The following is a 15,790-nucleotide window of genomic DNA, read 5'->3' as shown; positions in this document are numbered from 1 at the left end:
CTCAATTGAACTCAGAATGTCTTTCTTAATTTACTTACTTATTACAATCTATTATACATTTTAAAGCAAAGTATTAATTACATAGTAGCAATTTATTTAAGTATGAATGGACAGTTAAAGGCTCCATGAGACTTCTAAATGTTTGTTCATTTAGCAGCTCCTAGAGCCCTCTGTAATTACCAAACCGTAGAATAAGCTAAAAAGTATGAATTATGTTGCTTTTATAAATGAAGATTTCCCCCCAAAATAATGTTTATGAGTGTGACTAATAATCACAATTACTTGACATAATTAATCACTTTATTACTAACGTCCTGTTCCCCCCTCCAAGTATTAAAGCCCAGCCTTTCTATATAGGGTTAAACACCCTTATGTATTCATTCCTGACTGTGATAAATAATAATGCCCTTATAAAAGAATATTGTTAAACAAAAATGCAATCATCATGATCAATAAAATTAGCTCAGTACTTAACAGCAACCCAGCAGGCAAATATTAACATTAAAAGAATGAACGCATCAAAAATATTTGAAAGCAATACACTCCAAAATATACACATCCATAATAATTTAAACCAGGCGTTAACCTAGAGCTGGCAGATAAATTAGAATGGGACAACTCTATACTAACCCGTTAATCAAATAAAATTATCTCCACCCTGTTTTGGAGGCTCTCAAGATGGGAACTATGGTAGTGCAGTGGTAAGAATGCAGTATTGCAGGCTAATTCTGCTGACTGCCAGCTGCCGGCAGTTTGATTTTCATTGGCTCAAGCTTGATTCAGCCTTCTATCCTTCCACGGTTGATAAAATGAAGACCCAGGTTGTTGGGAGCAATATACTTATGCTGTAAACCACTTAGAGAGGGCTGTAAAAGCACTGTGAAATGGTATATAAGTCTAAGTGCTATTGCTATTAGCAAAAACAGTGATTCTTAAAGTGTGGTCATAGGGCTCCTGGAACCATGAAGTTAGAATTATTTCCAGCCCACATTAAAAAAAAACACAATATTAAAACTCCATACAAACAATTGTAAGAAGAGATACTAGCAGCAAATATGTCAATTTCAATTTTTAATATGATAAATGTCAGAACAAAAACTCTTTCGGGTTGTTCATAATTTTAAAAGTGGAAAGAGGAAAAAATTAAGAAATGTATATCTGTGGAATATATTGTGTTATGGAAAATAGGTTGCATTAAACAAATTTTTAGACACAAATTTTATCCAAGCAGGAACGGAAGAGGAAAAAAAAACTCCACCAGACAATTAAAGGTCTTTATTGTTACCTTCCCACTCATGATAACACAGTCTTCCTGCACGTTGCTTATAAGTGTGGGTTCTCCTTTCTGCCATCTGATGAATCTCACTGTAGTACCATCACTCCATTCAAAATATGAAGAAGTCTTCTGGTCATTTAGGCCTATCCACAAATTATCTGTTGATTCTAAAAGATAAATTTATTTTATTCATTTGCTCTCAAATGTAATGAATGAAGTCCAGAGGTTGTATATAATCCTCCACTGATATAACTCTGTGCTATGTTGATCAGGATATAAGAGAGTCTATATGTGACATAACTTCCTGGAAAATGTCTGTGCTAAACTGCCACGGATGTATGCAGCAGTTGTTGTATCATTTAAACCACACAAGCTGAGTGGATTTTTTACAAATATTTTAAGGCCTAGATAAACACTTTTTTCCCCTTGTGATACCAACGTCAGTAGCTATTCCTTTCTTTTCCTGGAATCCATGTACCCACAGAGTATATGAAAGAGGAAATAAGCCTTCCAAATATACTTACTGTAACCAAGCTGAGAAAAAACAAAGCTGTATTCCTCAATGTCATGTATACTTAGTAAATGTCCACCATCCTTTTGGCAGGAGACTGAGGCATCCTTCCACGTTTTGCGATCTCTGTTCAGACGGTAACAGTGCTTTGCATATCCAACCCAGTCACCTGGACATTTAACTGGCTTAAGATCATCTAAAAAAGACAATAGTTATATGTACACCATCAAGAATTGGGAGTGGAAGTAGGGAGAAAATCTTGACCTTGTATTATGATGCAATTAATTCAATAAATAGAATTTAGCAGAAGCAAATCTGACAATTCTTATTAAAGATGAGAGTAATTTGTCCATTGTTATGAGGATATTTGCCAGAAGTGTGATCAAGATTTATTATAATCAAAACTGATTTTTGAAGTTACTTTTTCATGGATCAGGCAGATACTTTTTATGCCTTATATAATGCTTTTTTGCAGTGCATGTTAATTGGCATGACTATTTTTTAATCAGACTGTTGCTTTCCTTCAAAACTTTCATCTTAATTCATAGAAATTTATAGTGAATAAATTTTTTTGAAAATAAATTTGGCAGAAAACCTAAAACTACGCCAGTGAGTACAGAAATGTATATATAATTAATAGGGATAGTTGTTGATTTACAACTATGGTTGGGCCAGATTTTGTAACTATGGCACAAATCATGGTTTTTGATTGCAGGACATAACAACTGGTCTGAAAGGTAAGGTAGTTGCCAAGTCCTTGAAATGCAGTTACATGAACTCAGGAAGCAGGTGAGGAATGAGATGACATTTTATGATGGCTAGAGGTATTTTACAGCACCTGAATTCTGGGTCTATCTTAATTTTGAATGATTGTTAAGTATCTTGTCATAGGATGAGGACCATCTGCAATTTAAGATCTTTCCTATGCATAGATACATTTAGTTCTGCAAATCTTCAGGATCTAACTCATCGAAGAGGTGTGCTACATTTCATATTAAAATTTGACGGCCTGGCTGCAGAGGGGAACTGGGTTGTACGAACTTGCACATGCATGCAGCCCTTATGCAAATGGTAGGTTGGCATGCATGCATGGAGCTTGCACAATAGCACCCACTGGCCCTTCACTCATGTAAGTTGAGCTGTGCCTGTGCACACACTCCAGCCAGCCACTTACATGGCCCAATTCTGTATAGGCCACAGTCCAGTAGTGGCCAGCAACCCTCAGTAGGAAAAGAATTAAAAAAATGTTATCTGGAACACGAATGCCATTCATACCAACTAGGCATGACTAGTCTAGTGAAGAGAAGGACCAGGGGAGACATGATAGCAGCCTTCCATATTTGAGGGGCTGCCACAGAGAGGAAGGAGTCAAGCTATTTTTAACGCACCTGAAAGCCAGACAAGGAATAATGGATGGAAATTGAACAAGGAGAGATTTAACCTGGAGATAAGGAGAAGCTTTCTAACAGTGAGAACAATCAACCAATGGAACAGCTTGCCCTCGGAAGTTGTGGGAGTGCCATCACTTGAGACTTTCAAGAAGAGATTGGACTGCCATTTGTCAGAAATGGTGTAGGGTCTCCCACTTGGGTAGGGGTTGGACTAGGTGACCTATAAGGTCCCTTCCAATTCTGATTATCTGATTATTATTGAAACAATATTTATAAAGTTAACTGAATTTACAGTTTACAATTTACCTGGAGAAGGTCCAGATGCCTGTACTGAAGAGTTCACTCTTTTACAGATGTATCCATGCTTCTGTTCACACAGATTATTTGCCCATTTGCCAATCCTACCATGCATCAATCCACAGTTTTTTCCTGTTTCTGAAGAAGGGCTACCTGTAAGAGACAGTGAACTAGATTATCCTATCACTGTTTGATGTCCGAGATGATAACATTTTTATCTGTAAGCAAATCAACCTTATGACAGTTTTCCAATTGTTATAATGCTAAGTATTAGAACAGTGTAAAGCTTTGAAAGGATGCTTCATTTCAACAAAGCTTCAGTACAATCCCTCCGAACAAGACAGCCAGCCAAACTGGTATTCTCCTTCGATGAACTGGATTGTAGTGGTTGCCTACCTTCAATCAGTGACCCTTTTGATCAGATCAAAGGAGCCAGCCAGATCAAGTCTGTATTTGTGGCAGAACAAGTCAAGGCACAGCTTCCATCTCAACTGTCATGAGTGACAGAAATTAGGTGGCCCATTAGTGAGAAATGGAGTCACCTTGGACAGGCCTATGAACTTTACAAAAGAGGATTATTACCACATTCAGCTAAACACTTTTAAGAGTTTTCTGTCAGGATCAGGGGCATCTTCAGGGTGATGAAAATAGTGAAGGTGACAATACTGTAAGAATCAATGTTTATATAAGTCTTATATACTTCATATAAGAATGCTAGAGCACTTCTAGAGAAAGTGTCTATTAAATAAAAATATAATAAATATTTCATACAGACACAGACACAGACACAGGCACACACACACACACACATACACACACACGTAAAAGACTACAAAAATTTTAAATGCTAGCCGAACCTATTTAAAGAAGAAAAATAAAGAATAATTTTAGATAAGATAATAAGACTTTTATATATTCTAATTTTAATTTCCTTAAATGTTTACATTTTTCTTTATGAAATACCAATGGCCTTCTAATTATATATATTTACTCACCTGGAGCCCAATTTAAATATCTTAAAGGCTGTTCATTAGTCCACTGCCATCCATTGTCAAAATCCGGATTACTAAGACCAATCCAGTAGCTGGCATCTAAATTTTGCATTAATCCTATTTGAGAAAGAAAATTCACATATTGATCAACTCTGTAACTCTGAGGCTGAAGACAAAATAGACAAACCTGAACCTGAAGTACAACTATCATTCTCTTGGTCTGAAGCTATAACTTGTGTGTGTGTCAGTGATCGGATTAAAAATTTTTTGCTACCGGTTCTGTGGGCGTGGGTTGGAGGATGTGGCAGGAGGTTACTGCAAAATCTCAATTCCCTCCCCATCCCACTAACCTGATTTCCAGCTCTGTTCTCTTGTGCAGGGTAACAAAAAAAGACCCAGATGACCAGCTGGGCTCGGGAGGCAGAGAATAGATAGGGGCAGGGCCAATCAGAGGTGGTATTTGCCATTTCTCTGGACTACTCAAAGTTTCTGCTACCGGTTCTCTAGAGCTGGTCAGAACCTACTGAATACCATCTCGGGTGTGGGTGTGGGTGTGGGTGCACTGGAATTATTGAGTCTGTCATCTACACATCTATAACTGTCTGCTTTGGTTCTGCAACCCAACAAGACAGACACAGACTTCAGAGAGTGATTAGGACTGCAGAAAAAACAATTACTACCAACCTGCCTTCCATTGAAGACCTGTATACTGCACAAGTCAAAAAGAGGGCTGTGAAAATATTTACAGACCCTTCACATCCTGGACATAAACTGTTTCAACTCCTTCCCTCAAAATAACGCTATAGGGCACTACACACCAGAACAACTAGACACAAGAACAGTTTTTTCCCAAACGCCATCACTCTGCTAAACAAATAATTCCCTCAACATTGTCAAACTATTTACTAAGTCTGCATTACTATTACCATTACCATTAATCCTCCCATCTTTCCTTTCACTCTTCTCCTCCCACTTGTGACTGAATGACTATAACCTTGTTGCTTGCATCCTAATAATTTTTTTAGTGACTGTTTCCTTGTATGATTTGATTGCTTATTGTACCCTAAGACTATTATTAAGTGTTGTACCTTGTGATTCTTGATTCTTGATGAATGTATCTCTTCTTTTATGTACACTGAGAGTATATGCACCAAGACAAATTCCTTGCGTATCCAATCACACTTGGCCAATAAAGAATTCTATATACACACACACACACACACACATGTAAGTATGTATATTCATACAGACACACATACACACATGTATACTCATATACAACTTCACTGAATATGTTACCTAACCTGCATGAAAACAATCCAGCTCAAAGTGCACCAAGGAGTCTTCAATTTGACCATGACCTAATAATATTCTATTCTATTTGTACAATGAAAACTCCTTAACCTCACAATACATGGACAGATTTAACCATGACTTTTACTGGGAAACTATGAGTATCTTAGATCAAGTTAAATTTTAAAAATACTAGGGAACTTACGGAATATGGCACTCAGACATATCAGCATGGTGTTTTCTCCCTGTTCTTTGGTTAAAATATTGTTTTCTGCTTAATTATTTGGTGTTAATATTTTCTTATCTAGTTGTTAGGTAGTTGAAGGGGGGTTGTTCTGATTTTTTTTTCTTTCTTAGCTTTTTTATTGTCACATTTGAATGGTATGTAAATCTATATTGATATAGACACATAGAGGTAAACCATATTTACACACCATTCAAAAGTGACAATTAAAGGAAGCAAACAATCAGAACACATCCTCTTCAATCATCTAACACCAACATAAGGTGACATTAACACCAAATAATTAAGCAGAAAACAGATCAAAACAGTAATCTAACCAAAGAACAGGGAGAAAACAGCACACTTAGGATGTTGCCTAGTAATGAAACATGTGCAAGCAAAAACCAAGGTCAGATGGCACCAAGAACTCAACAATTCCACCTGAACTACAAATATTTTCTTCTACTGATATTTATGTGTTAATTTCAAATCAATCAGATAAATATTCATCTTTGGACTCCAAATTCAGTTATGTCAAAATATTGTTCCTTGAAAGTGGATAATTCAAAGAAAGACTGTTTCAAAGCCTCAAATATTTTTCAGAAGATAATTTCTCTGGAGGAAAAATGATGTTTCTTATACAAAGTTTTTAAAATTGCTAATTACAGATGAGATATTTCTTATCAGGAATGACTTTAGAAGCCTTTTAAGAAATGTTTTGTTATGTGATACCTGTCAAATATGCTTGTTCATGTAGTTCGTTGATGGTCAATAATTCTGAACTTTGTTGCAGACAGCTTTTTCTTGCTTCATCCCATGTTAAAGCTGAGTTGGAATTGATCTGGTAGAGATCTCCTGTCCAGTAATTTTTGGTCCAGAAAAAGTTATCATTTTTATCTGTAAAAATTATGAAAAGTAGAATCAGCTCATTAGTAGCAAAGCCCTGACAGAAATGTTATCATTTATATTTTCATTGCATTAATTTTTATTACATAGTTTAGTTAATAAGAACTGCCAAATGTTGGACAAGTGGTCTGCAGATTTTGAATGGTGTTTTGCTTCATCAAGCCACACAGTGAAGTAAGTCAAATCCCCACTTCTAAACAGCAACATTGTCATATAACTTCACTGGATAACAGCGACCTCTGTCCATGTATACCATTTTCCTTCTCATTCAAGAAGCTTCTTTAGTTCAAGAAGCTTCAGAACTGAATAAGCCTCTTGGATGAGAAGTGAAATGTTTTCAAAGAAAACAAATCAAGAAAGTCTAGTTGCCTTTCGGAAAAAGCATAATGGGACACATTTAGACTACTGCAACATGCTTGTATGGGGCTTTCTATGTAAATGGGTGGTAGCAATTGGTTGAAATTGCATTTATTTATTACTAATGGAGGGAAATGGTTTTAGTAGTGTTACATCTATACTGAGATTCCTCCATTGATTTCCAAAAGACTTCTGTCCCAGTCTAAGGTGCTGCTTTTAACTTTAAAGTCTTGGTTGGAACCCATATAGTTTTGTTTAAAATCTCTCTTAGGAACCCATAGGAATTCTTCTTGTGGTAGCTTCTCATTATGCCACCAAGTCATCACCCACTTTACTCACCCTTTGCAAAACTGTTAAAATCATTCTTTCTGATAGATTTTTGAAATGGATCCAGGGTGCATTTGTGACAGTAACACGACTTTATTATGTTCAACTAGCTTTTGTTTTGTTTCATTTTGTTTCATTTCATTTATTTTATTATTTTTATTTGATTTGATTTTCTTTTTACATTTTTGAGCCACACAATTCCCTCAGAGGTTTTTATGTTTCTTAATCATAATATGTACAATGATGTTACTACAAATACATAAAAACATAAAATAAATAATAAGACTCAGCCTAGGTCATTCTGTGAGAGGACATAAAGATAGCAGCATAAAGTACCACGTGCATTTAGAGGGCAAAAGGGCCACAAGACAACTAGTTTTCACAATTAGTTTCTCATAATGCCTGGGATAGCTGCTTTCATCACAGCCATTAAGACGATGACTAGCACTGATGATATTATCTAATTGGTCTGCAAGAAAGCAGCCAAGCTCAGAGAGCACCAAGGATCCCTCACTGTCTCTTTTAGCCTAGCTTGAAAGGAGAATAAAAATATAACTCTTATACCTCCAATTATGAGTATTTAAAAAATAATAATAAGGAAGTAGTTTTTAAGAACCTACTAATGAGGAACTTGTTGAGTGACTGTATGAATGTATGTATGACTGACTGTGGTTTCAGAAGTGTTGATTTTAGAAATGCTAGCTCCAGTTCCCATTTTATGAGTTAGCAAACCTGAAGAAACAAATAAACAAACCATCCAGTGAAGAGATCTTAAAGCAATTCAAGAAAATTCATTTGTAAAGGGCAAGGGGTTTTCATGCTTGCTGGCTTCTTCTGCCTGGCATGAGAATGATGCTGCTAGTAGTGCTGCTTATACTTTGCTTCAAAATCATACACAGGGGCTCCTCAACTTACAACAGTGCCTTTACTGACCATTCAAAGTTACAATGGCACTGAAAAAAGTGACTTATGATCACACTTATCACCATTGCAGCATCCCCAGTGGTCCCATGATCAAAATTCAAATAGTTGGTAATTGGTTTGTATTTATGATGTTGCAGTGTCCTAGTGTCATGTGATTTGGCAACCTTCTGACAAGCAAAGTAAATGGGGAATCCAGATCCACTTAACCATATTACTTATTTAACAATTGCAATGATTGTTGTTAACAATGGCAAGAAAAGTCATAAAATGGGCAAAACTCACTTAACATATATTTCATTTAGCAACATAAATTTTGGGCTCGATTGTGGTCGTAAGTTGAGGACTATCTGTATCAGTGGTGGAATTCAATTTTTTTTACTACAGGTTCTGTGGGTGTGGCTTATTTGGTGGGCATGGCTTGGTGGTCTTGTGGCTGGGTGGGTGTGGCTTAGTGGTCATGTGACTGGGTGGGCATGGCTTGGTGGTCATGTGACTGGGTGGGTGTGGCCAACTCAATGTCACTCACATCAAGGGGTGCCTCACCTGGTCCCTCCCCTCCCAGCCATTCCTTGTCACCCAGCCTCAACTTATCTATAATTCTGTAAAAATGTTGTTCACCTTTTTTGACTTTATTATCTGCATACTATAGATGTACTTTCATTGACCACTGAAAAGAGAAAATGGCTCACATGGTTTACTCAAGAGTGTGATATAGGCAACAGGCTTTTAAGGGGCTGCCACAAAGAAATGGGGGGGTATGTATTTTCCAAAGCACCAGGAGGCAAACAGGAAGCAATGGGTGGAAACTGAACAAAGAGAGAAGCAACCTAAAACTAAGGAGAAACTTTCTGACAGAGAGAACAGTTAACCAGTGGACCTGCTTGTCCCCAGAAGTTCTGGGTGATCAATCACTGGAAATTTTTAAAAGACTGGACAGCCATTTCTTTGAAATGGTATAGGGTTCCCCCAAAAGTCCTTTCTAAGTGTCATTCTGGCACCTTTCCCAGGACCTCTACTCAGAGTTTGGCATCCTCAGTTTTCCTGCCTGAGCAGGAGCTTGGACTAGAAGACCTCCAAGGTCCCTTTCAACTCTGTTAAACACACATGTAATTATGCTCTGAACTAGACGTTGAATGCATATAAACCCTGAAAAATATGTGGTAGCCCTGGGCAAAAGAAAGGCAGTAGAATCACTCTAGGTGTAGGGGCAGTGTAAAATATTAACACATGATAAATAATGGAACAATTAAAAATAATAACACAGAGTTTTATCTCTCCCTTCCTATTTCTTTTTCTTTCTTTCTCTTCCTTTGTCTCTTTCTGTCTTTCTCTCCCTTCCTTTCTTTTTCTCTCTCACACACACCACACACACTCTCTCCCTATTTCTCTTTCTTTCTTTCTTTCTTTCTTTCTTTCTTTCTTTCTTTCTTTCTTTCTTTCTTTCTTTCTTTCTTTCTTTCTCTCTCTCTCTCTCTCTCTCTCTCTCTCTCTCTCTCACACACACACACACACACACACACACACACACACACACCTGTCAGCCTTCATTCCCTCTCCTCCAGGCACTTTACTCACAAGGGAAAGTGAATCCAGCATTGGAGAAGTTCTGCAGGTAAACGGGCTTGCATTTGAAGCTCCTGCAAACTTCCCCATGGCTGGATTTCCCTTCGCCTCCCCCAGCCTTCATTCCCTCTCACTCCAGGCACTTTACTCATGAGGGGAAGTGAATTCAGCATTGGAGAAGTTCTGCAGGTAAATGGACTTGCATTTGCAGCTCCTGCAAATTTCCCCATGGCTGGATTCCACCACCACCCCGCCCCAGTTCTTTCCCTCTCGCTCCAGACACTTTACTCAGGAGGCGAAGCAATACTTCTAGTGTCCATGAAGAATCCAGCCTTGGAACACTTTTACAGGTTAACGGACCACTGCTCCACCCACAGTCATGTGTTTTCAAGTGGCTGCTTGAAAATGCATGGCTAGGGCAGGGGAGCAGTCCTCCTTTAAACTGGGGCAGCAAGCATCAAGTGAATGGAAACTGGGCGACCGGGTTGGGGGCGTGGCCAGCTAGATGTTGCTACCAGTTCGCTGACCCACACCAAATTGTTTCTACTGGTTCGCCCAAGTAGGTGCAAACCGGCTGAATAGCACCTCTGATCTGTATAAGTAATAAAACTATATATATAAAAAATTAAGGTTCCCTGAAGAAAAGTTTGGTCCTGATCACTGAAAACAGAACAAAAGTGCTTTGTGACTGACTTCTTTGGGGAATTTTCTAGCACCTTATTGTAGCCAACAACCCACAGATTTCCTGGTAGTGTCCTCCCTCCCCCACTACTAATGGTATTTGATCAACCAAGATCAGTGTAGCCCATTAATGCAGAAAAGGTAATATTGAAGTCAGTTTTATGTAACATTTTGATATAGTCTAAAAAAAGAGGGTTAGAGTCAACAAGTTCCCATTTTGTGGAAATACAAACTCATAGAATAAAACATTAATGAAATGCATAAGAGATAACTTTATGCCAAAATGACTCTGCTGACATTCTGATCCCTTTCCTTCTTTCCTTCCTTCCTTCCTTGCTTGCTTCCTTCTTTCCTCCTCCCTCCCTCCCTCCTTTCCTTCTTCCCTCCCTGTCTTTCTTCCTTCTTTTCTCCCTCCCTCCTTTCCTTCCTTCCTTTTCCTGGGCCTCAAGGTGGTACACAAAATGCTGTCTTCCCATTTCCACCAACAATCACAACCTTGTAAGATAGGTTGGACTAGGAGAAAGTTTTCAAAATCACTCAGCGACCTTCAGGAGCTATAGTGGAAGGGAACCCAGGTTTCCCCAGTAGCAGTCCAACCTCTTTTTTCACCAGAATCCACCCAAAGAAATGCACCCAATTTAACAAATGCAAACACATTCTCTTAAGCACCTTAACTGTGAACAAAATAGTTACTTCTAATTATATTGCAAAGGGTGATTTGAACAATTTAATTAATCTTATTTTAAAATGTACTACATTTTAATATAATTGAACACATTACCAAGATGTTATGACACCACCTATAGGCACAACTGCTTTAGAATAATGCAGTAGTGAACATGAAACAGTCTCTATTATAAAAGGCTTGTTTTTAAACATAGATATGCATATTCTATTGCATAAGAGCCAGTTAAAGCACTAGGCTAAAAAGGAGAGATTGTGAATTGAAATCCTGCCTTAGCCATGTAAGCCAGTTGGTGACTTTTAGCCAATCACTCTCTCTCAGTCCAACCCATCTCAGTGGGTTGTAGAGAAAATAGGAGGAAGAAGATATGTTGATATGTTTGTTGCCTTGAGTTGTTTGTAAAAATAATAAAGGTGGGATACAAAAAAAATGTATTATCAAATAAGAGTTTACCTTTTATGGGACAATATCCAGTTAAAGATTCTTTGTCCACATCCGAAGTTGTTCCACACCAAAGTCGTTTGTGTTCATCATCATCAACTATGCATTCAGCATACCATTTATTCGTATACTTGAAAGGAAACTTGCAAGGTGCTCCGAAGGCATTGCCGTCTATAGTAAATAGAGCTATAAAAAAGAAATCCAACAGATTTATCTTAGATTGAGAAGTACTAGTATGAGAGTAGAAATGCTGTACAAAAATATCTCTAGATTTAGTTCTAAGGAATGCATACAGTTTGTGTATATTACGTGTAACCATGTTTATATATTTTTCAGAATTTATATCTTAGAATATAGTAATCCTACATTCATTTAGTCATCCATTCGTTTAGTGACCATTCAAAATTACAACAGCATTGAAAAAAGTGACATGACTGTTTTTCCACTTATGACTGTTGCAACATCCCAATGGTCATGCGAGCAACATTTGGATGTTTGGCAACTGGTTCATATTTATGATGCTTTTAGTGACCTAGTGTCATATGATCATCTTCTGACAAAGTCAATGGAAAAGCCAGATTCACTTAATAACCATGTAACTAACTTAACAATTACAACTACTTTCTATGGCAAGAAAGGTTGTAAAATGAAGCAAAACACATTAAACAACTATCCTGCTTAGCAAAAGAAAATTTGGGCTCAATTGTGGTGATACATTAAAGACTACCTGTTCGATTTTTTCTCAGATAATGTAAAAGACAACAACACTAATATGTTAAAGGACAGCTAGGTAACAATATAACTTGAAATTATACCTTTAATATCCAATTTATTTAAATTTTCAGTTAAAGAGATTCAAAAAAGAAGGAAGAGAATTTAAGTAAGCAAATTCAACAACAATTAAAGTTCTAATATTTACCTTCATATTTCTGGTCACACAAGCTCTTCTTTGTTCCATAGATCTTCCAAACACTTTTTGTGGTGGGGTTATCTGATAATATAACCCTAGTCCCACGCTCATCAGCAGGATTTAAAAACAGATTTTGTTCTTGTTGTGGTGTTGGTGGTGCAAGGGCAAGCAGCGTGTCATTTCTGCATTCCCACTTTTGTAATTCAACAGTTTCATTACAAGGTGACAGTGTAAGTGGTATCATTTTTGTTTTTGAAGACACGCTCAAGCATAACTTCTTTGCCATATTCAATATCTGATATTCAGATACCCACTTAAAATTTTGGTGATCGTTGTGCTTGTTGCAGATCTCAAGGGAGAAGGAATAAAATTCTTGAAGATTTAGGCAAAGATCAAGTTTTTCATTGTGTATCAGAAAAGTGTCACTGTCTATAAAATGAACCAAACAATAATAATAAATATCAAGTAGCCACATTCATGCTCTGTGTCCATATGTGTATGTATATAATTTTTCCCATAAAAACATAAGAGTTTTATATGATCACTATGTTTTCCATCTTCTATACATTTTAAATATTGAAACAATGCTATTCTATTTCAGATTTCATCTATTTAATTTTAACATTTTCTATTATTAAACATTAAAATATAGCAAGCAGTAGAGAAAAAGAATTGTTTTTTTTAAAGATATAAAAAATTTAAAAAAGATAATTTCTAAAATATTATTTAGATACAATCAATAATTGTAGAGAATGCATCCATACATTAGTGGTGAAGAAAAAGCACAAAGAACTGAAGAACTGTGATTGAATAAAAATAAATAATAATTGAATATTTAAATAATTGAATTTAAATACATATATTTTAAAACAATATAAATAATTGAATAATTTTACCTGATATTTGAAAAGCTGGCTGAATGAGAAACAAAAAATTTAGGAACAAAAAAGTAGGCATTGTAAATAATAAAACATTCCAGAAAACTACCCTGAAATTAAAAACCAACTGAGATAGCTTCTTTTAAGGAACTCCTTTATATATGAGGGCAAAGAAGACAGAAGTGTTTAGTTCTTCCTTCAGTGTTATGAAATTTGTATTGTAATAACTAGGACTATAAATAATACTTGGCTTCTATGTAAAAGACCTATTTCTATAGAAATTTCCTCAGGAATTTAGTTAATCATTAAACAGTCATCATTCATATATCTATACATGCTTACTCTACATGCCTATTAAACTATTTCCTTTGAGAATAAGAAACAGTTTATATGAAATGAAATACTATTTATTCAGTCAGTGACTAGAAAAATTTGAAAACATATAACATAAAAAAAAAAAATCAAATGGATGAGATAAAAAAACCAGCATAACAAGGAGTCTCTATTATAAAAATATAATACACAGCTATGGTGATGTAAGTTATGGGTGCAAGTATAAATATAAAATACTATAATCAAGTAAAAATAAGGTGAAGGTAAAGGTTCCCCTCACCGCTGGGCCATCACGTCCCCAGGTAAAAACACATATCACCTAAAACAAAATAATTAACAGGTAGTAAATCTTTTTTCTATTTTAGTTTTTATTCAAAAAACTCAAAATATAAAATTGTCACAAACTGGATGCAGCATTCCAAATGAAGACTTACCAAGACATTATAGAGTGGTATTAACACTTCACGTGATCTTGATTCTATCCCTCTGTTAATGCAACTGAGTTGGCTTTTTTGGCTGTTACAGCACACTGCTGGCTCATAGTTAAATGGTTTTCCACTAGGACTCAGAGATCCCTCTCACAGTTACACTGTTGAGCAAGGTACCACATATATTGTACCTGTGCATTTGATTTTTCTTGCCTAAATGTTGAACCTTACTTTTTTCCCCGTTGAATTTCATTTTGTTAGATAGCACCCAATGTTCAAGTCTGTTGAGATCCTCCTGCATCTTAAGCCTATCTTCTGGAGTGTTGGCTATTCCTATCAGCTTGGTGTCATCTGCAAATCTGATGAGTTCCCCATCTACCCCCTTGTCCAAGTCATTGATGAAGATGTTGAAGAGTACTGGGCCTAAAACAGAGCCTTGGGGTATTTCACTGCATAGTTCCCTCCAGATAGATGCAGTTCCATTGAGGATTACACATTGAGTATGGTTGGTCAGCCGGTTATGAATCCATCTGGTGGTGATGCTATCTAACCCATAGTTTCTACTTTATCTAGTGGTAGGCTATGGTCTACTTTATCAAATACCTTATTGAATCCAATTAAATTATATTAACACATTCTTCTGGTCAACTAATTTTATCACTTTGTCAAAGAATGCAATAAGATTAATCTGGCATGATCTGTTTTTAACAACCCATGTTGGCTTTTGGTTATTGCTTTGTTTGCTTCTAGGTGTTCACTGATTCATTGCTTGATTATATTTTCCAGAATTTTCCCTGGTATTGAGGAACATCAGGGATGTCCTTTATTATTTATTCTGGTGTTTGGACTGTTAAACAGGAACATTAGAAACAAAAGGATAAAAGGATTGCAAACTAAAGTGCACAACTATACACAGGGCTGAGCTTCAAAAATTTTTAGCAAGGGGTTCTCTGTCCAGTTGTTGGTTGGGTGTGGCCATGGTGGACGTGGCCTAGTCAATCTCCTGCATAATGGTAGGGAGGGCATTTTTGGCTCCCTGGGCTCCAGAGTCTCTCTGGAAGCTGGAAGGCCCATTTCTGGCCTTCACGAACTTCTGGGAGGCCCGTTTTTCACCCTCCTCAAGCCTCCACACATGCCCTGCACTTACCTGTATCCAAAACGGGGTGTGTGGAGACTCCTGAGAGGAGAGGGGAGGGGTGGTAGGGCCAGCCAGGAGTGGGATTTGGGGGTTCTCCGAACTGCACAGAATCTTAGCTAGGGGCTCTCCCAAACCCCTGCAAACCCCCAGCAGTCCACCCCTGCAACTATAAAGTTCATGCTTTTTTAAAATAAACGTTGTCCTTTATATCTTTAAAAACCAAACCAAAAAAATAT

The 15,790-nt window shown here is 36.9% G+C and overlaps 1 protein-coding gene across 1 annotated transcript in view; it reads right to left on the bottom strand.

The window, feature by feature from the left end:
- The window catches only part of LOC113446441 (macrophage mannose receptor 1-like), a 47,578-nt gene extending 34,326 nt beyond the window's left edge, over positions 1-13,252 (bottom strand). The window contains exons 1-7 of the mRNA XM_026716096.2: positions 12,787-13,252; positions 11,880-12,053; positions 6,716-6,880; positions 4,471-4,584; positions 3,485-3,628; positions 1,801-1,983; positions 1,286-1,443 (exon numbers count right to left, since the gene is read on the bottom strand). Coding sequence (XP_026571881.2) covers positions 1,286-1,443; positions 1,801-1,983; positions 3,485-3,628; positions 4,471-4,584; positions 6,716-6,880; positions 11,880-12,053; positions 12,787-13,252 — 1,404 coding nt within the window. The remainder of the gene's footprint in view (positions 1-1,285; positions 1,444-1,800; positions 1,984-3,484; positions 3,629-4,470; positions 4,585-6,715; positions 6,881-11,879; positions 12,054-12,786) is intronic.
- Positions 13,253-15,790: the final 2,538 nt, after the last annotated feature.

The sequence above is a fragment of the Pseudonaja textilis genome, chromosome Z (assembly GCF_049901715.1).
Source record: "Pseudonaja textilis isolate UNSWEBS1 chromosome Z, rPseTex1.2, whole genome shotgun sequence".
NCBI lineage: Eukaryota > Metazoa > Chordata > Lepidosauria > Squamata > Elapidae > Pseudonaja > Pseudonaja textilis.
The sequence above is the reverse complement of the archived record's forward strand: the minus strand, read 5'-3'. Positions and strand labels throughout refer to the sequence as shown.